At 41.5% G+C, this 20,627-nt stretch overlaps 1 protein-coding gene across 2 annotated transcripts in view; it reads left to right on the top strand.

The window, feature by feature from the left end:
• The first annotated feature begins 563 nt into the window (after positions 1–563).
• RNF149 (ring finger protein 149) overlaps positions 564–20,627 on the top strand; it is a 29,661-nt gene continuing 9,597 nt past the window's right edge. Inside the window, exons 1-4 of one of the 2 annotated variants that reach the window (XM_019450604.2) lie at positions 569–1,191; positions 12,404–12,654; positions 13,592–13,660; positions 19,491–19,573. In XM_019450604.2, the coding sequence (XP_019306149.1) occupies positions 735–1,191; positions 12,404–12,654; positions 13,592–13,660; positions 19,491–19,573 (860 nt within the window). In that variant the 5' untranslated portion in view covers positions 569–734. Of the gene's footprint in view, positions 1,192–12,403; positions 12,655–13,591; positions 13,661–19,490; positions 19,574–20,627 lie in introns of both variants that reach the window. The other variant, XM_019450649.2, reaches the window with a different exon arrangement.

Genomic DNA, 20,627 nt, shown 5'->3' on the forward strand with positions numbered 1-20,627 from the left:
TTCATTCATTTATAATGTTTATTTATTTTTGAGAGAGACAGAGACAGAATGCGAGTGGGTTAGGGGCAGACAGAGAGGAAGACAGAATCCGAAGCAGGCTCCAGGGTCCGAGCTGTCAGCACAGAGCCGCACGCAGGGCTCGAACCCACGAGCTGGAGATCATGACCTGAGCCGAAGTCGGAGGCTCAACCGACTGAGCCACCCAGGCGCCCCTCCACTGTAAATTTTTCATAAACATTCGCTGGACGACTCTACACAACCGCGCTCCCATGCCCCCCGGGCCCGCACGCCGAGGAGCTTCCCGTTTCTCCGACGGCTACTTCCCCTAGCTTCGGGGGCCCTCGAGGTCCTGTTACACAAGCTCGGCGTCTGGCCACCGGGCCCCCAGTGGCGCAAGCCGGCGAGTGGGTTGCCAGCACCCGTCCCGGCGTCACTGGACCGCCTAACCGCCAGAACCAGACAAGCTCAAGGCACTGAGAGGGTCTGACTCAAGCCAGCACGCGCTGCTCCGGGATCCCCGGCGGGGAGGGGCCAGGAAAAGCCCCGCCCCACGCCCCGTTCCGCCAGGTGCGCGTGCGCCGCGGCCCCGCCCGCCCCCCGGCCTGGTTCTGCGCTGCTCGGCGGAGAGCGTCTTTTCCTCGCTCTCTAGCGGCTCGCACGCGCCCTCCTTCCCGACCTCGGGAGTCGCGCAGCTCCCGGCCCGGTCTCCTCCCCGACTGCCTGGCTGCGGGGCCATGGCGTGGCGGCGGCGTCCCGAGGCCGGCGTCGGGGTCCGCAGCGCGCTGGCGCTGCTGGCGCTGGCTGTGTGCGCGCCCGGGGCCCGGGGGCGGGCGTTCGAGTGGTATTCGGCCGTGGTGAGCACCGAGTACGTCGACCCGTACACGAACCGCACCGTATGGAGCGTCTCGGAGAGCGGCCGCTTCGGCGACAGCTCGCCCAAGGAGGGCGCGCAGGGCCTGGTGGGCGTCCCGCGCGCGGCGGATCGCGACCCCGAGGGCTGCGCGCCAGATACCCGCTTCCTCGTGCCCGCGCCCGGCGGCCGTGGAGCCGCGCCCTGGGTCGCCCTGGTGGCGCGCGGTGGCTGCACCTTCAAGGACAAGGTGCTGGTGGCTGCACGGAGGAACGCCTCGGCCGTGGTCCTCTACAACGAGGAGAGCCACGGGAACCTCACCGTGCCCATGTCCCACGCGGGTAAGCCGAGGTCGGGGGTCGCGGGGAAGTGGCGGGGGGAATTCTGCAGCCTAGTCATGGCCCGCGGCCCTCTTGTCCTCGGCCTTGACGCCCGCCTCCCAGGGGCAAGCAGCGAAGGGGCCGGGAGCGCGACTCTGACGGCCTCTGGCCGTTGGGAACTACGGGGGAAGCTCTAGGTTTGCGCTCTGTGACACCCCCCCCCCCCCCCCCCCGGGACGCTGTAGGAAGTTAGACGGGCGTCCAGACAAAATCAGATCTTCGCCTTGGGCCCTTCAAGTGAAGGGAGGTGCCATCTGGAGGAGGGCAGTGGGGAGAGAGAAGGAAATTAAAACCCACCGAAAGAGGATTGTGGTGGAAGGTCTCATAATTGCTAATCATGGGTCCCTTTCCATTCTTCGTTACCCAGAGTCAGGTGGGGTGAGAATTGAAGCTCTTTCCTAGCGCCCTCCAAGGTCTGGCAGCCCCTTCACCAACGTAAAGTGGTGGTTGGTGGCACTCTTGTTTTCTCCACTTTAATAAAGCGTGTCCGAATATTCTAAACTTTCGAATCAGAAAATCTGGATTTAAGTTCAGGTATGCTTTCTCGCTCTCTACATTAAGGTTAATACTGGCGCGACTGCCAGTTAGGTTCCTTGAGTCTTGAGTTCAGATGAAATTTTTCAAGTTGTGTTCATTCAGTAAAGATCTTGCTCTTTGCCAGGCAGTACTTCCCACACACCTATTCCCCTCAACAGGTTCTATCTTCAAGCAGTGATGACAGTTTAAAAGTCTTATTTTGCAAGAAGACATCCTCAGAACTGAATTCCGAGTCCCATAGGAGCAGTACACAGCAGAGTGGACATATTTCTGTTATGACTTCTAAGATATGACTCTTGACTTACTGTGATTAAAGTCTTTTAAAGTTGCTGCTGTTGCAAGTCAGATATCCTTTTTCCTGTACTTTTTCATTCTGCTTTGATTTTTTTTTTTTTAATGTTTTATTTTATATTTGAGAGAGGCAGACAGCGAGCAGGGGAGGGGCAGAGAGACAGACAGAATCTGAATCAAGCTCCAGGCTCTGAGCTGTTAGCACGGGGCTTAAACTCACGAGCAGTTGAGATCATGACCTGAACCAAAGTCAGCCGCTTAACTGACTGAGCCACCCAGGCGCCCCTTTGTTTTGATTTCTTAAAGGCAAGTTAGAACTTAACTAGAATGAGGACAGAAGAGTGACTTTGGATTTGGCCTATTTTAGCAGTGATGGGAATGGAAATCAGTTGAGAGGTGAGAAAATGGAAACTGTTAGAACAACTCTTCCAAGAAGTTTGGGAGGGCTCAGGAGGTCCTGAGAAATGGGCAGAAACTATAGGGCAAGTGAGGGTAGGGTGAACAATGGTAAGCCATGTTTGATATTGGATGGAAGTGGTGTATCCAGGATAGAGAAGAGGTAACCACTCATGTGGTGGCAATGGGTGAGGCACCACCTTTGGTGCAATTATTACAGTGATTACAAGTCTACCTAATTGTTGTACCCAAGTCATGTTTCCATAAGACTACCATGAAAAGCCCTATCAGACTTCACAGAGCATTCCTGATACATCCTATTGATGGTTTTTCCCAATTTTAGTAGTTCTGTCAAAAAGGTTAGTGTGTCAGGATTCTGATTCTGGGTCCTTGCAATCTCTTTTGAGTCTACAACATCTTCATTTGGACCTTTTCTTCCTTCCTTCCTTCCTTCCTTCCTTCCTTCCTTCCTTCCTTCCTTCCTTTCATGTTTGTTTATTTTTGAGAGAGAGCAGGGGAGGGTCAGAGACTCCCAAGTGGGCTTCACACTGTCAGCGCAGAGCCTGACATGGGACTTGAACCCACAAACTGTGAGATCATGCCCTGAGCCAAAACCAAGCATCAGACACACAACCAAATGAGCCACCCAGGTACCCCAGGACTTTTTCTCTTCAGTGGCAGGCTCATCAGCTACAATTTTCTAAATTTGTTTACTGCATTTTTTGATAATGACATTAACATTTTTCCAGGCTAATAGCACTTGCTTTAAAAATGGTTCAGCCGCCTTGCTTGCTTATACTAGTGACACAAAATTTGTCCAGGCCCAGAAAAACACCTCATCAATGTTTATTTGAAATCCTTTTCTTGTTTCTATTCCCATTATCAGTGTCCATTCAGTCCCTTTTCTGTGACAGTAATTGTTTGAGAAAAAAGACAAAAGTCACAGCTTTAGCAATTTTTTTTAAATGTGTGAAAAGTACCCAGTGTGTAGGTACTGTGCTCAGTGCTCTTCATACAGTGTGGCTCAGTTAATCCTCCTGACAGCTTTTTGAGGTAGGTACTTTAACCCCTTTTCACAGATGAGGAAACTGGCCCAAGGTAACAGGGTGATCTGTATATATAGCCAGATCATTCTTTGTTGTGGGAGAGGGTTTCCTGTGCATTATGGGATGTTTAGGGTTTCTGGCCTCTACCTACTAGATTCCAGTAGTGGTGCCCTGTTGTGACAACTGAAAATGTCTCCAGATGATACCAAATGTCTGAGGGGAGAAATGATGACGGAATCATCCAACATTTGAGCCACTGACTTCAAGGGAGATTAATTTGGTAGCATTGTGACCAGGGCATTAGACAGGAAAATCTTCAGAGACTCTTGTCAGACTTTTGGGCTAGTCTAAGTAGAAATACAGTTGACCCTTCAACAACACAAGGATTAGAGGTGCCAACCTCCCATGCAGTTGAAAATCTGCGTATAACTTTTGACTTCCCCAAAACTTAACCAGTAATAGCCTCCTGTTGACTGGACACTTTATCAATAACATAAGCAGTCAGTTAACATATGTTTTGGATGTTATATGCATTGTATACCAGATTCTTACAATGCAGTAAGCTAGAAGGAGGAAAATGTTATTAAAATCCTAAGGGAAAATACATTTACAGTACTGTACTGTATTTATTGGAAACATTCCTTGCATAAGTTGATCTACACAGTTCAAACCTGTGTTGTTCAAAGGGTCATCTGTATAAGGGCCAATATTATAGTGGTGACCAAAGAAATGGAAAGGAATGACCTTCACACAACTTGGCCCAACTGGGGACAAGGGTACAAATGTATCATGACTTGTTGAGAATGGAGTAGCATTAAGAATGGAAAGAATGGAATTAACTCAGAAGACAAACTGGCTTTGACATACTTGAATTTGAAATGTCACGCAGAACCTTGAATGCAGGTCAAGTTTAGGTTTCTTGCATTTTGTCAGGATGTGGCTAGAGACAGTAAAAACCGCAGATATCAATGGTTTGGGTGTTCCTGTGTAGCACTGTTGTCCTACAGAATAGGTAGAGGTGGCTGCTTGTAAAATTAAATTGTGATAGTCTTTTCCCAAATCTCAAGGAGAATTTCAGCAGTTTTTTTTTTTTTTTTTTTTTTTTAAACCTGTTGCTTGACTCTACTAAATCCAGTATAAGATATTTTGGGCTCAAATCAGTTTTTTACTTTGGTTCTAAAAAAAAAAAAAATCATCAAGATAATATTCTATCAGAACAACTATAAGGACTGTTTAATCCCCTGTTAATTAATCTTAATTTCCTTTACTTTAGCAGACAGGATAATGAGCAGCCACTTTGGGCCAACTATTGTGCTTGCTCAGGGATAGAAATGCATAAGACACATGCCTACCTTTGAGGACTTTGGGGCATGGTAAGAGCGATAAACAGCTTTCTAGATAATATGGTTTGGACCTTGATGGAATTATATGCTTAGGAAACAAAGAAAGGACACGTAAAGCAGGTATTGCAAGGGTAACTAGAAGTCATTTTGACTAAGGTGAGTAAAAATTGGTACAGGTCAAATCATTAAAACAAAAACTTTTATAGAGTATTAGCCTTAGTGTAGTTATTGTCAGTTAATAAATGGGATGATCTTGGGGATGCCTGACTGGCTCAGTCGGTAGAACATGTGACTCTTGATCTTGGGGTAGTGAGTTTGAGCCCCATGTTGAGTGTAGAGATTACTTAAATAATCTTTAAGTAATAAATAGGATGACACTTTAGCTGAAATCTTGACCTTTTAAAAATAGATTCATTCATTCATTCTGCATACAGTTCACATTCTGTTAACAGGTGTTTACTGAGTGCCAAGTACTGTCAAGACTTCGAGCTATGTTTGAGGAAGGGGCCAGAGTTGGGATGGAGGGAGATGACAAAGATGTAGAAGCCCCTAGCGTCAAGGAAGATGTGCATTTTGCATTTGCAGAATATGGTAAATAGTTTTTTATGAATAATAAATTTTTGATGATGTTTAATGCTATACTCAAATGATCCAAAAATTTGGATTTGAATTAATGTATTTTGGTGCTGTAGGAAGACAGAAATGGCACCTCACAGGCACATAGAAGGTGGGATTAGCTGAGACAGTTCCCAGAAAGATTGAATTTTGAAGGACACGTTGATGGAGAAGGGTGTGTCTGGGTGTGTGTGGTAGGTGGGGTTGGACTATAGGACATTGTTGGTGTCAGGAATAGAATTGTAAAATGCTGATGTCCTGAGATAAAGTAACGCATTTAGGAACGCTGCAAAGAGGTGGATAGTATATTCAACAAATATGAAATATGTTTGAGCAAGTCGAATTATCCAAAACCTAATTTTAAATTCCAAGGAAAGAATCAACATTTGTTTTTGTGTCCTGCCAACACTTCCTAGCCAACCATAAAAACATTTCTGTTTTATATAATAACTTCAAATTTCAGAAACATTTACATTCATATTTAGTGTCCTGTTCCTCCTGCAAAGCAGTCCATAGTATTCTCCTTATTGGGGCATTTCAACTATATAGAAGGAAAGCCAATATTTGCATACAGAAACTCTTCTATAGGTCATCACTGTGTGATGCTGGGCTACAAAAACTAATAAATAAGAGCAGGTAGTACTCGTCTAGTGAGGGAGAGAAACCTATAAAGAAATTGTGGTGGGTGTATAAAAAGCTGTGTCTAAGAGGCACTGATGCATTGCAGCCACAAAGGGGTAGGTGGTTCTGAGCAGCCTTGAGTTGAGCTTGTGCTGAATCAAAGATGTGACCAGGAATTTCCTAGGTTGGGGGCAGAAGGTGGAGAGAGTATGGAAGTTATTAGGAAAAAAAAAAAAAGAAAGACCTGAAACGTCATGGGTTTCTTTTTCTGGAACTCTAAAATGTGTTTCTTGCTGCCTGAATCAGTTTTCTAGAACAGAAATCTAATCCACCACTTTAAATATTTCAGTAGTTCCCACCTCTATATAATTTCCTTTGGGAAGCAAAATGGTACACTAGACTCACATGTAAACTCTAGAATTTTGAACCCACTATTTTTTTTTTTAAGGTTTATTTATTTATTTTGAGAGAGAGAGCAAGCACAAGCCGGGGAGAGGCAGAGAGGTAGGAAGAGAGAGAATCCCAAACAGGCTCCGCACTGTCTGCACTGACAGCACAGAGTTCACTGTGGGGCTGGAACTCATGAACCTTGAGAACGTGACCTGAGCTGTAATCGAGAGTCAGATGCTTAAGTGACTGAGCCACTCAGGCACCCCTGAACCCACTATTTCCCAAGACAGGATTTTTTGTTTTTGACCAAGTGGTAAGAGGAACATAGAAATTTGAAAGGAAACGGAAACGTATGCAATTTTATGTTTGGCACAGAAGAGTTTTATGTTATGGATAGTTTGGCTTGCTAAAGAGTACTGTGTTTGGTATTTACTATCTGACAGGTTTATGATCATGTTCTCTGTACACAGACCTTGTGCTAAGTAAGACAAAAATAAAACTGCCTTCAAGGAGTTTCCCTGTAATGGTGAGAGGTATAGATTCTTTGGGGAAGGAGGGGAATTGCACCAGGTGACATTTTTTTACACAAGCATGATTGGTAGCAGTGTTAAGGCCTTAGGAAGAAAAATCTTGAGAGCTTTCTCTCCCCGGTCCCAAGTCTTTGAGCGTCTGTGCGTCCTGTGAAGAAACAGAGGTGTTCAGTTTAGAAATAAGCTATGACTTGCTCTTTTGTGCCACTAAGGCTCTCTAGGATTGGCCTAGGGAGGAGGCAGTGCATCAGGAGGTAAGGGCAGGGCCAAATAAGGTGCCTGTGCCTGGCAGCCCTTGGGGTCATTTATTTTCACTGAGCTGCCCTGCTTCCAGTTCATCCCCAAAAAATGTCCCAGAAAAGTAAATCATGGGATAGAATGAATCTTCATTCTGAGTTTTATTAATTTAAAGTGGTTCCCAGAAGCAATCTTGCTGCTATAATTAGCATAGCAAATGGTTTAGCTGTCATCCTAGACACTTTTTTTTTTTTATGATTTCTTTTAACCCAGTGAACTGTTTTAGTTTCCTAGGTAAAAATTTTCAAGTAGATATTACAAGTGTTTTCAGTTCAGGTTATCCTTCTGATAATTGTTGTGTGTTAATAGCCCCTCCCTTTGAAAATTTTGGTGTCCTTGGTGCCTGGTGGCTCAGTGGGTTGGGCGTCCATCTCTTGATTTCGGCTCAGGTCATGATCTCACAGTTCATGAGTTCAGGTCCTGTGTCAGGCTCTGTGCTAACAGTGCAGAGCCTGCTTAAGATTCTCTCTCTCTTTCTCTCTCTGTCCCTTCCCTGCTCATGCATGTGCCCTCTCTCTCAAAATAAATAAAAAAAAAAATTTGGTGTTCGAGAACCTCTCTAATCTCAATTCATCTTCCACCTCTCATTCATTCATTCATTTATTCAACAAATATTTATTAAACACTTTCTATGTGCCAAGTTCTATGTGAGGCACTGGGGATAGGAGATCAACAGGATAACCTTTACATATGCAGTAGTTGCCCCCCCCCCCCCCTTATCCATGGTCTCAGCTTCCATGGTTTCAGTTACCCACAGTCAACCTTGATCTGAAAGTAGATGATTCTCCTGACCTATGCTCAGAAGGTTGGTAGTAGCCTAATGTTAGGTCATCATGTCCACGTCACTCACCTCCCTTCATCTTATCATGTGGGCGTTTTACTTCATCACAAGAAGGGTGAGTACAGTATGAAATATTTTAAGAGAGACCACACTCACATAACTTTTTTGGTAGTATGTCATAATTGTACTTTATTATTAGTTGTTCATGTCTTACTGTGCCTAATTTGTAAATTAAATTTTACCTTAGGTATGTGTAGGAAAAAAGCATAGTATATATAGGATTTGGTGCTATCTGTGGTTTCAGACATCCACTGGGGGTCTTGGGATATATCCTTCGTGAATAAGGGGGAGACCACTATATTTTTATCATTAACCAAACAGGACCAGTCACCATCCCAAATAGGTTTTTATGGTGATTTCACAGCCTAGAAATCCCCCCTTCATTGGCTTGGTAAACCTTGTCTGTCCTTCAAGATGTAGTTCAAGTGTCCTCCCAGGGAAAGAGTTCTGTCCCACCTCAGACAAAATTATCACTTCATTTCTGTAGCTCTTTGTATTCTACTTTCATATTAAATAAGCAACAGTCCAAAATAGAAAAATTCTCATTCTCATTTTATAGCTGAATAAATACTCTCAGGGTAGATTCTCCAGACCTAGACAGTGGATAACAGTCAGATTTGAACCCAGCCTGTGAGGCTCTGAAGGCTGGGTCCCCCATGAGGAGAGGGCAGGGCAGACTTACCATGTGGGAGCTGGGTCTTCAGACCCAAGGATTGGCTTTTCCATGCGGTGTATGACATTGAGCAGCTCTCAAGATTTCAGAACCCTCATCTGTAAAATGGTAATTTGGCCTCTTTCTGCTGCATGTGAGATATAAATATGAAAGTGCTCCAAAGTTATTTTCCCCAATTAACACAAAGAGCATTATGTCTGTACCAGAAGTTTTATGTGGCTGTAACCATAGCATAGAAACAGTTTTGTTTTCTGTATAAAACTTTTTAACTGAAATAGGTACGTAGGGTTCATTAAACTGTTCTTTCTACTTGAGTCCATACTTGAAATTTTCCACCAAAAGGGGTTTATGAAAAAGGCTTTCTGCTTATAAGGTGCCGTGTAATTACAAGTGGTGTAACTATCATAATAATTGTTTCTGTAGTTGTCTTTCTCAGCTTTAGATGTTTGCTTTCCTGAAGGCAGGAAGTGCCTTCCCCCTTAGCGTGTCTCCCCAGTGATGACACGGCAGACTGTGTGAGTGTGGAGACCAGTACAGTTCTTGTTAAGTGACACTTTGAGGCCCGGGTCAGAGGATCGGCCTCCAGGCCGGAGCCACCTTAGAAGGGTGCCCTTCTGGTGTTTCAGTAACTCAATCCTGATGGCAGCGGGGGGGGGGGCCACAGTGGATTTGCTACAGATTCAGTTTCTCTGCAAAAGAATTGCGTTATAAATCAGTTTTGAAGCGATGCCAGAGAACATTCTTTATGTGTATTTTTAAAATTAGTTTTGAATAGGTAATATGTGCACATGATACAGAATTTTTACTGTGTCCAGCTCTTTCCCTCCAGACATAGTCAGGGTCCCTAGACTCTGGGTCACATTCCAGAGGCAGTCTAAATTGATACGACATCTAGATCTTTCGTCCACACAGTTTGACATTTTGCTTTTTTCCTCTTTTGTCGTGTTGAGTCCTATCAGTGCTAATAGTTGCCGCCTCAGTCTGCCCACATATCCTATGTGTATTTATATAGGATTTATATAACTCTCTTCCTATTGATGGACGTTTAGATTGTGATACCATAAACTTAGAGAAAACAAATTTGACAACAAATATCTTTATAGATAGTTCCTGTATACATACACAAATAAGTTCCCCCCTGCAGTGTGCAGGTGTGCAGATTTGTGCTCACTCTTGACAATATAGAGGATCAAAACTTTTTGATCTTTGCCAATCATATGGACACAGATGGTCCCCAACTTACCATGGTTTGATTTACGATTTTTTGACCTTATGATGGCACGAAAGCAATACACATTCAGTGGAAACCGTACTTCAAATTTTGAATTTGGATTTTTTCCGGGGCTGGCGATGTGCCCTACAGTACTTTCTTGTGATGCTGGGCAGTGGCAGCAGCCCCAGCTCCTCCTACACCACACAATCACGAAGGTCGACAACCGATACAACCATTCTGCATGCAGACCACCCTTCTGTTCAGTTTTGGTACTGTACTCAATAAATGACATCAGATAGCACTTTCTTACAGGCTTAATGTTAGAGGATTTTGCCCAACCTTAGGCTCTTGTAAGGTAGGCTTGGTTGAGTGTGATGTTCAATAAGGAATATTAAATGCATTTTCTGCTTAGGATATTTTCAACCTATGATAGGTTTTGAGGATGTAAACCCATCATAAGTTGAAGATCTGTTTAATGTTTTCATCTGTACCCTGACTTAATGTGTTTAAAACCCATTTGTTGGGGAGTGACCACAGAGGCATTCAGGTTTTCTATTTAGGGTGATGGTTGCACAATTTTGCTGAATACACTAAAAACCACTGAATTGTACACTTTAAAGAGGTGAATTTTGTGGCGTGTGAATTCTGTTCTCGCCGAAGCTGCTATGTAAAAAAAACGTATTCATCTTTTCTGCAAACTGACTTCATTTCCTTTGTTTTTCTGTTGCTCTTTCTCTTCCAGGAAACTGTTTTCAGTCTTTGTTGTGTTATATGCCTTTTTTCCCCTTGATGACCATTTGCTCTTTTGATCTTGACTCCTTGATTTTGCTCTTTTCTAGCCACATGGAAAATTTTCATGTTTATATTTCCTCTTTTTTATATATTTAAATCTTTGATTTAGTTGGGACTTATTTGGCATAAGTTGTGAGAAAGGGATGTAGCTTTTTTTCTCTCAGATAATACCCAATTTTCCCTATACTATTTTTAAAAAAGTAATCCATTTTACCCCAGTGATTTAAAATTGCATTTTTATCATATACTGAGGGTTTTTTTTATATATTAGAGTCTAATTTCTGGACTTTTGATTCTGCCCCGTTATTCTGGTTGTTTCCTGTGCTGCTACTACACTGTTTTAATTACTTTTATTATAAAGGTTTAGTCTGGGTTTTATTGTTTAGAAAGTTTTCCCAGTCAAAAAAAATATTTTTGCCCGATCGTTCTTGATTGTTTTCTCCTAATGAACTTCAGAAACAGCACTTAAGGATTTAAGAATACTTAAATCTTGAGGGGGCCTCAAGGGGCACCTGGGTGGCTCAGTCAGTTAAGCGTCCAATTCAGCTCAGGTCATGATAGTTTGTGAGTTTGAACCCCACATCGAGTTCTGCGCTGGTATCACAGAGCCTGCTTGTAATTCATTCCTGCCCCCCCCACCCCCCGCCCCTCTCTCTCTCTCTCTCTCTCTCTCTCTCTCTCTCTCTCTCTCTGCCTCCCGTGTTCATGTACATACACACACACTCTCTCTCTCTCAACAATAAACATTAAAAAAAAAATAAAGAATACTACTGATATTTTATGGTTATTAATCTACAGATGGAATTCACCCATCTTTACCCATTCTTTCCTATTATTATTATTATTATTATTGTATTATTGTATTATGTCTGCTCATGTCTTCGGACCAATGTTAAATAATAGTGATTATAGTAGAAATTCTCAGATGCCTCCTTGTGTTTAATAGGCATGCTTTGGGCATCATGTATTAATGTTCATAAGTGAAATTAGTCTGTATGGTTCTTTTGGTTTCACTCCCATGTTTGGTTTTATTCTCTAGAAATAATTTCTAAACTTCCTTTTTAATTTTTTTAATCTGTGGAACAATTTTAGTACTATTGGTTTTACTTAAAGGTTTGGTGGTAGAATTCACCTGTGAAATTGAATGGCGCTCTTAACTTTTGGGGGTAGTTTTTAGAGACTTATTCTACTTCTTTATTTTTTTTCAAGTTTATTTATTTTGATTGAGAGTGTGCCTGTGAGCATGAGCGGGGGAGGGGAGAAAGAGAATCTAAGCAGACCCCATGCTGTTAGCACAGAGCCTGACTGGGGCTCAATCTCATGAACTCGTGAGATCATGACCTAAGCCAAGATCTAGAGTTGGACGCTTAACTGACTGAGCCACCCAGGTGCCTTAAGACTTATTTTACTTCTAATGTAATCAGTCTGTTTTCTCTTTTGGGACCAGTTTTCCTTGAAAATTAAACATTTTTGGAAGTTTTGGGATGGTTATATGTGGACAGACTGTAGTATTCTTCTATTTCTCTTAACCTTTTTCTGTGTCTTATTTTGTGTTCTTCATATTGACTTTTTTTGTTCTTTCCTCCAGGAACAGGAAATATAGTGGTCATTATGGTTAGCTACCCAAAAGGAAGAGAAATTTTGGATCTGGTGCAGAAAGGCATTGCAGTCAAAATGACCATAGGAGTTGGCACCCGTCATGTGCAGGAGTTCATCAGTGGTCAGTCTGTGGTATTTGTGGCCATTGCCTTTATCACCATGATGATTATCTCGTTAGCCTGGCTGATATTTTACTATATACAGCGTTTCCTATACACTGGCTCACAGTTTGGAAGTCAGGTAATTATGGATAATTCTTTTTAACTTTGCTTTTTAAAAGATAGCTCATAAATATTTCTCATATATATTGTCTTTAAGTTACATTTGAGGGTTGTTTTTTTTTTTTGGACCATATTCTTAATTTCATTTTCACTCATACTGTTTAATTACAACACAACTTTTTGAAAATAACTTTTTAATTAGAATATATTAAATTTTCTGTTCTGTAGGATATTAAATACCTTTAAATGGGGCCACTTTTTGCGTGTTTTGCTCCTGCAGATACCATCTTTGCCTTTTTCAGACATAAAGAGGTAATAAATAGGCCTGAGGTAGAGTGGACCTGGTTCTGTGTTTAAAATAAAAGAACACTAGGCCTGAAGGCAAGGAGCAGAGTGGGAAGGCCTTCCCGGCTTCCACTGTGGGGCAACTTTCAAGGCAATTTTTCTGCAGAGAGACAGTGTCTCTGTCACAACAAAGAGGAGGGCAGTAAAAGAAGAGCCAGAGGCTTCCAAAGACAGGCCTTTGAATTTCATGCTTATCCTGTTGTCTTGAAAAGCCACCCTCTCTGGCTTTGGTAGTCGTCTGGCATCTGGTAGTCGTTTCTGGGTCATCTGGCACCTGCTGCATAGGAAGCCGCCTTCATTTTAGGGACAGACGTTAATATATTGATGAATATGTGGGGCCCCGATCCTCAGCTTACTCCTCTCTTGCCAACATTTAAACGTGAGAATTGGTTTCTTCCTCAGACATGGAGTTGAAAATCAGTATTCTTGATCAAACATCTCTTTAAGTTATATGTGGCTATTTTATACATTAGGATGTAAATATTAGTTTTTGTTATTTTCATTGTAGTCATTCAACTTTGTTTTTTAAATGAAGCTTTTTCTACAAGCTTATGTAAATTTTTGAAAATAGTGACTTAAAATTTTTAATGATGATATTTTTCCTACCTAAGAGTCATAGAAAAGAAGCTAAGAAAATTATTGGCCAGCTTCCACTTCATACTGTAAAGCATGGAGAAAAGGTAATATTTTCATGAGGTTTTTTTTTGTTTGCTTCTTTTAAAGTACGTATCTGTTTATATGTCTAAGTAAAACTTTCCATTCTGTTAAACTCACCTTGACTATGTGGAGTTTTGGCTGGTTTGAGTTAGAACTAAGTTGCATGCATGTTTCATTTTGGAGAAGGGTTGGCAGAAATACTCCTTTGCACATGTGAAGAGCCTTCCAGACCTGTGCCATCAGATAGGGTAGCCTTTAGTCATATGTAGCTATTATAATTTAAAAGAATGAAATTGAACTTACAATTCAATTCCTGAGTCACACTAACTACATTGCAAATACTCAAATGGCCCCATTGGCTGGTTGCTACCATACTGGACAGGACCGGTATGTTCATTTGCTAAGAAAGTTCTTCCTGTTGGTCAGTCCCAGATGACTCTAAGGAACCTAAAGAACTTCCAAGTTCTGTTAGACCATAGACCTTTGATAGTTTAAATTCATTTCTGTTAAATCTAAGGCTGTGTATCCATTCTCTCTGATTCCCTTAATTGCAGGGAAAAAACACTGGGATTTGTGGAGAGGGGGAGAACAGATGTACTGAAAACTATTTAAAAAAAGAAAACATTTTGACATGGCCAACATGAGACTGAAAAGGTCAAAATCATACCAGAGTTTTAAAGCATTTTTGGAATAGGACAGATCCTAATCTAGAACCTCAGATTCTTAGAGGATTGATTCTTTAAAAGGAAAACAGTTGCTAATGAAGTAGTATTTACTTTTTTATTAGTCTGTCTTCTGTGCTGTAAAGTGTGGATAACCATGTTGACTTGTTGGTTGACTTGGTTGATTCCGTTGTTTTTTGTTTTTGTCTTTGTTTTTGTTTTTATCATTTTTTAAAATTTTATTTTTTTAATTTACATCCAAATTAGTTAGCATGTAGTGCAACAGTGATTTCAGGAGTAGATTCCTTAATGCCCCTTACCCATTTAGCCCATCCCCCCTCCCACAACTCCTCTAGTAACCCTCTGTTTCTTTTCCATATTTAAGAGTCTCATGTCTTGTCCCCCTCCCTGTTTTTATATTATTTTTGCTTCCCTTCCCTTGTGTTCATCTGTTCTGTGTCTTAAAGTCCTCATATGAGTGAAGTCATATGATATTTGTCTTTCTCTGACTAATTTCACTTAGCATAATACCCTCCAGTTCCATCCACTTGGTTGCAAATGGCAAGATTTCATTCTTTTTGATTGCCGAGTAATGCTTCATTGTATATAGATACCACTTCTTCTTTATTCATTCATCCATCAATGGACATTTGGGCTCTTTCCATACTTTGGCTATTGTTGATAGTGCTGCTATAGACATTGGGGTGCAAGTGCCCTCTTCGAAACAGCATCCCTGTATCCCTTGGATAAATACCTACTAGTGCAGTTGCTGGGTTGTAGGGTAGTTCTATTTTTAATTTTTTGAGGAGCCTCCATACTGTTTTCCAGAGTGGCTGCACCAGTTTGCATTCCCACCAGCCGTGCAAAAGAGATCCTCTTTCTCCGCATCCTTGCCAACATCTGTTGTTGCATGAGTTGTTAATGTTAGCCATTCTGACAGGTGTGAAGTGGTATCTCGTGGTTTTGGTTTGTATTTCCCTGATGATGAGTGATGTAGAGCATTTTTTCATGTGTCAGTTGGCCATCTGGATGTCTTCTTTGGAGAAGTGTCTATTCATGTCTTTTGCCCATTTCTTCACTGGATTATTTGTTTTTTGGGTGTTGAGTTTGATAAGTTCTTTATAGATTTTGGATACGAACCCTTTATCTGATATGTCGTTTGCAAATATCTTCTCCCATTCTGTCAGTTGCCTTTTAGTTTTGCTGATTGTTTCCTTCTCTGTGCAGAAGCTTTTTATTTTGATGAGGTCCCCGTAGTTCATTTTTGCAGTTGTTTCCCTTGCCTTTGGAGACGTGTTAAGTAAGAAGTTGCTGTGGCCAAGATCAAAGAGGTTTTTGCCTGCTTTCTCCTCAAGGATTTTGATGGCTTCCTGTCTTACATGGAGGTCTTTCATCCATTTTGAGTTTATTTATGTGTATGGTGTAAGAAAGTGGTCCAGGTTCATTGTTCTGCATGTCACTGTCCAGTTTTCCCAGCATCGCTTGCTGAAGAGACTGTCTTTATTCCATTGGATAGTCTTGCCTGCTTTGTCAAAGATTAGTTGGCCATACGTTTGTGGGTCCATTTCTGGGTTCTCTGTTGTGTTCCATTGATCTGAGTGTTTTTGTGCCATGTTTTTGTTTTTAAAGGTTTATTCATTTTTCAGAGATAAAGAAACAGAGCATGAGTGGGGGAGGGGCAGAGAAAGAGGGAGACACAGAGTCCTAAGCAGGCTCCAGACTCCAAGCTATAAGCACAGGGCCCTATGCTGGGCTCAAACTCACAGACCATGACCTGAGCTGAGGTCAGACGCTCTGAGCCACCCAAGTGCTCCCCCCCCCTTTTTTTTCTTTTTTCTTACATCTCACCAAATTGTTGAGACTTCACTTATTCCACTCTCTCTTCCCCCTTCAAAAATAACCATACTTATTGTATGTATCTCTTCTGACCAACTTAAAGGTTTAAAACAGATAATACTCATTAGAGGCTCTTGGCTGCCTTAGTCAGTGCAGCATGAGACTTTTGATCTTATGGTTGTAGAGTCAAGCCCCATCCTGGATGTAGAGATTACTTAAAAATAAAATCTTTAGAAGAAGAAGGAGGAGGAGGGGGAAGGGGAGGAGGGCGAGGAAAACATAATACTCATTAAATATAGGCCTTTGATTTTTTTTTTAACTTTGGCTTCTGATATTAATGGGTTATTTAGAATATTAATATGGAGATACTCTTGGAATTACATCATTGGCTGCCATTCTTTCCCTCATGCCTTAAACAGAAGTAACAGTTGAATTTTAATAGTTTGTGCAGGGTACTGGTTTCTTCCCATGCAGATGTGTACTGAACAGAAAAAGTAAAAAAATAAATAATAGAAGTTTCTCATGTCACAGCTTAGGTTTAGCACCTGATGTACAGATCACTGAGGGTCCTTGGGGAGAGAGTCTCCAGTGAAAGCCTGTGACAAACTGTACATGCATTAGATGTGGCCTGTTACTTGAGTAGCATGTAGTTTTATGTTCCCCTGAGAAAATGTCTTTTACTCCATAGCAGGAAGTCTCAGTCTATAAAATATGAGAAAACAGAGGCTTATATGTATAATATACTGAATTGAATCTTTGAGAACATAAGTAAATTGATATCCTCTTCCTATACAGAGCATATTTTAAATAGAACATTTTTGAAAATATGATTCCACTGTTTTTGAAAGTTGTCAAAATAGGGGCGCCTGGGTGGCTCAGTCAGTTGAGCGTCTGACTTAGGCTCAGGTCATGATCTCACCGTTCATGGGTTTGAGCCTCGTATCAGACTCTGTGCTGACAGCTCATAGCCTGGAGCCTGCTTCAGATTGTGTCTCTCCCTCTCTCTGCCCCTTCCCCGCTCATGCTCTGTCTTTCAAAAATGAATAAATGTTGGGGCGCCTGGGTGACTCAGTCGGTTAAGCGTCCGACTTCGGCTCAGGTCACGATCTCGCGGTCCATGAGTTCGAGCCCCGCGTCAGGCTCTGGGCAGATGGCTCAGAGCCTGGAACCTGTTTCCGATTCTGTGTCTCCCTTTCTCTCTGCCCCTCCCCTGTTCATGCTCTGTCTCAAAAATAAATAAACGTTAAAAAAAATTTTTTTTAAATGAATAAATGTTAAAAAAAAATTTTTTTTAAGTTGTCAAAATAATGGTTAAACAAGGATCCCTAGGGGCACCTGGGTGGCTCAGTCGGTTGAGCGTCTGAGTTGGGCTCAGGTCATGATCTCATAGCTTGTGAATTCAAGCCCCGTGTCAGGCTCTGTGCTGACAGCTCAAAGCCTGGAGCCTGCTTTGGATTCTGTGTCTCCCTCTCTCTCTGCCCCTAACCCACTCGCATTCTGTCTCTGTCTCTCTCAAAAATAAACAAACTTTTTTTTTAAAAAAAAGGATCCCTAAATGGCCTGTGAGGTACATAAATGGGTTTTCTTTCTTTCTTACTTTCTTTTTTTCTTTTTGTTTTTTTGTTAAGTTTTATTTCTTTAATCTGTACACCCCAAATGGGGCTCAGACTCACCACCCTGAGACCGAAGAGTCGCATGCTTCTTCGAATGAGCCAGCCGGGCACCACATACATAGATTTTCTGATGATTTTGATTGAACTTGTACTGAAAAGTGTGTTTTCTTAAATCTACATGATGTCCAGTTCTAGAGACAGGTTTGTTTTCTAGTTTTTCTTTTCTTATGGGTGCATTCACAGTAATGTGTAAGCTGGCAAACCATTAGGGGCTTTAAAAATTATTTCATCATGGGGCACCTGGCTAGCCCAGTCAGTTGGCTAAGCGTCTGACTCTTGATTTTGGCTCAGGTCATGATCCCAATGTTTGTAAGATTGAGCCTGCTCGGGATTCTTTCTCCCTCTTTTTTCTGCCCTTTCCTTGTGTGCATGCTCTCTTCTCTCTCATAAAATAAATAAATAAACTTAAATTATTTCATTACTTTTGCATGGCATATGATAAAACAAGTGATAATATTTACTTTAGTGGTACCATACCATTTTAAATGTTAAGAAATTTTCATATAATCTTTGATAATAATAATCAGTGTTTACTGCTTGCTTGCTAGCAAGTGATACACATGGCTCAGGGTATTTTTAAATAATTACATAAGGACAGGGTAGCCATGTTCCCATACAATCCACTTGCTAAAGTTGCAGCTACATGCAGACACTGGTTGTAATTTCTGAATCTATCCCGGAATCAAAGAGAGTCTCATTGGCCTGTCTTGGGTCAGATGACCACTCTGGCCATGCCTGCTTTGGTTGATTGGTTGAGGCCAGGTGGTTTAATATGGGGGGTACCCAGGGAAACGGGGGGAAAGCTGATACCACCAAAAAGGTCTGTGATTCATAGATTCTTAGAATTGGGAATTTTGTCACAAGACTTTTCCTCTCCAGCACATTTTATTTCTTTTTGCCTTTGTTAATTTGATGGATGAAAAACAGTAATTGAGGGGTGCTTGGATGGCTCAGTCAATTAAGCGTCTGACTTTGGTTCAGGTCATGATCTAATGGTTCATGAGTTCAAGCCCCATGTCAGGCTCTGTGCTGACAGCTCAGAGCCTGGAACCTACTTCGGATTCTGTGTCTCCCTCTCTCTCTCTGCCCCTCCCTTGCTCACACTCTGCCTCTCTCTCTCTCAAAAATAAATAAACATAAAAAAATTAAAAAGAAAAAAAAAAAGAAAAACAGTAATTGACTTTAATCTGTGATTCTTTTATCACTAGTGAGGTGAACATTTTCAGATATTTAGCCATTTGTGTTTCTCATTTACAAGTTGAAACCATGTTCTTTAGCAAATTCTAGTGATTTTTTGTTAGTTTTTAATGATTCTAGAAATGAGTATCTTATTGGATATTAATCCTCCTTATAAGTTTTACATTTGAAAAATAACTTAACATTGTAAAGCAAGCATGTACATTTATTTCCATAACCCTTAAAACGTGAACATTAAAGACACATGAACACTCCCCTAGTAGCTAAAAACTGTTGGTGTCTGATTAGGTAGACAATGACATTTTTTCCTTTTCAGGCAGCTTCTGTAAAAAATCTCTGGACAGTGGGGAAAAGATTGTGTTTAGTTTCCGGCTGCACCCCTGTAGTATAGAATTGGTCATTGTTTTAGCCAGGACGTGATGAGTTTTACTAAGCATAGACCGTGTAGCAAGGATGTAGTGAACTCTTTTCTTTCCTCTTTACAGGGAGTCGACGTTGATGCAGAAAACTGTGCGGTGTGTATTGAGAATTTTAAAGTGAAGGATGTTATCAGAATTCTGCCATGCAAGTACGTCCTTGTTACTTCCTGAGACGCTGCAAACTACCCACTATGTTTCAGGTTTCCGACAAAAGTGTTAACGTGTTTTTTTATGATGTAAGGATCTTGCTATCATGTGATGATCTTGTGATCGTCTCATCTTTTAGGAAGGAAGCTGGAGCCTTCGAGGCTCCTGGATTTGGATTATATTGCCTTCAAATTGCTTAGGACGCTTCAGGTCCTAAGACAGACCCATTATGTATCTTTGTTTGGCTTCTAGTCTAAAGCAGGCTTCATTAGGAACCTGGGAATCCCATCCCACATTTAGCCATGCAAGATATGCTGTGTCGGAGTAAGGAGACTGAAGCATGACTGGTGAAGGACCCCAAGGGGGGCGGCCAGGTATAGTTAGCAGAGAGTCGATCGGGGAGGGCAGTGGTCTGCTATTGTTTGCATGCTGGGGTGTAGTGCTTTAGGTAGGTTCTGCCAAATAAATATTTCTTGCTTTAGGTATGCTAGGGGCTTTGCTTTAGCAATGGGAAGTCAAGCTTTCCTTTTTTTTTTTTTTTTTAATTAAATAATGGGATACTTTATTGATAACCATTTAGAAGAATGGCTGTTACCAGAAAGATGTACAAAATGACAATATACTTTAGAGTCTGATCAGTTTTAATTATACTTCTCACCTATTGGAGAAATAGGTCAGAAGTTAATATGTAATTATGGTTTGCTTTGTGTTTACAAAGTACTTCAGTATTTATATATAAGTACTCTATAGTAGATTTAGTTCTCAGTAATTCTGTAGAGAAAACAAATAAATATCAGAATAACAAAAGTTTCCAGAATAAAGATCGCTAACTTCAGTCTGCAGGCTTTTATATGAAGTTGGTGTGGTGGGCCCTTAATGTATTGGGTCAGTATGTCCTGTAGAAAGTTATTAAAATCAGAAAGGATTTTTACTGTAGGATGCTTTAGGGCCAGTCTTTCTGACTTAAAAATAATGCTTGGGATACAGCACAAGTGAGCGGCCTGAGGCTCACTTCCTTTGTGACACCAGATCTGTCCTGATAGCTGAGCTGGGTTT

This window comes from Panthera pardus, unplaced genomic scaffold (assembly GCF_024362965.1).
Source record: "Panthera pardus isolate Hobbes unplaced genomic scaffold, ASM2436296v1 HiC_scaffold_25, whole genome shotgun sequence".
Classification (NCBI taxonomy): Eukaryota; Metazoa; Chordata; class Mammalia; order Carnivora; family Felidae; genus Panthera; species Panthera pardus.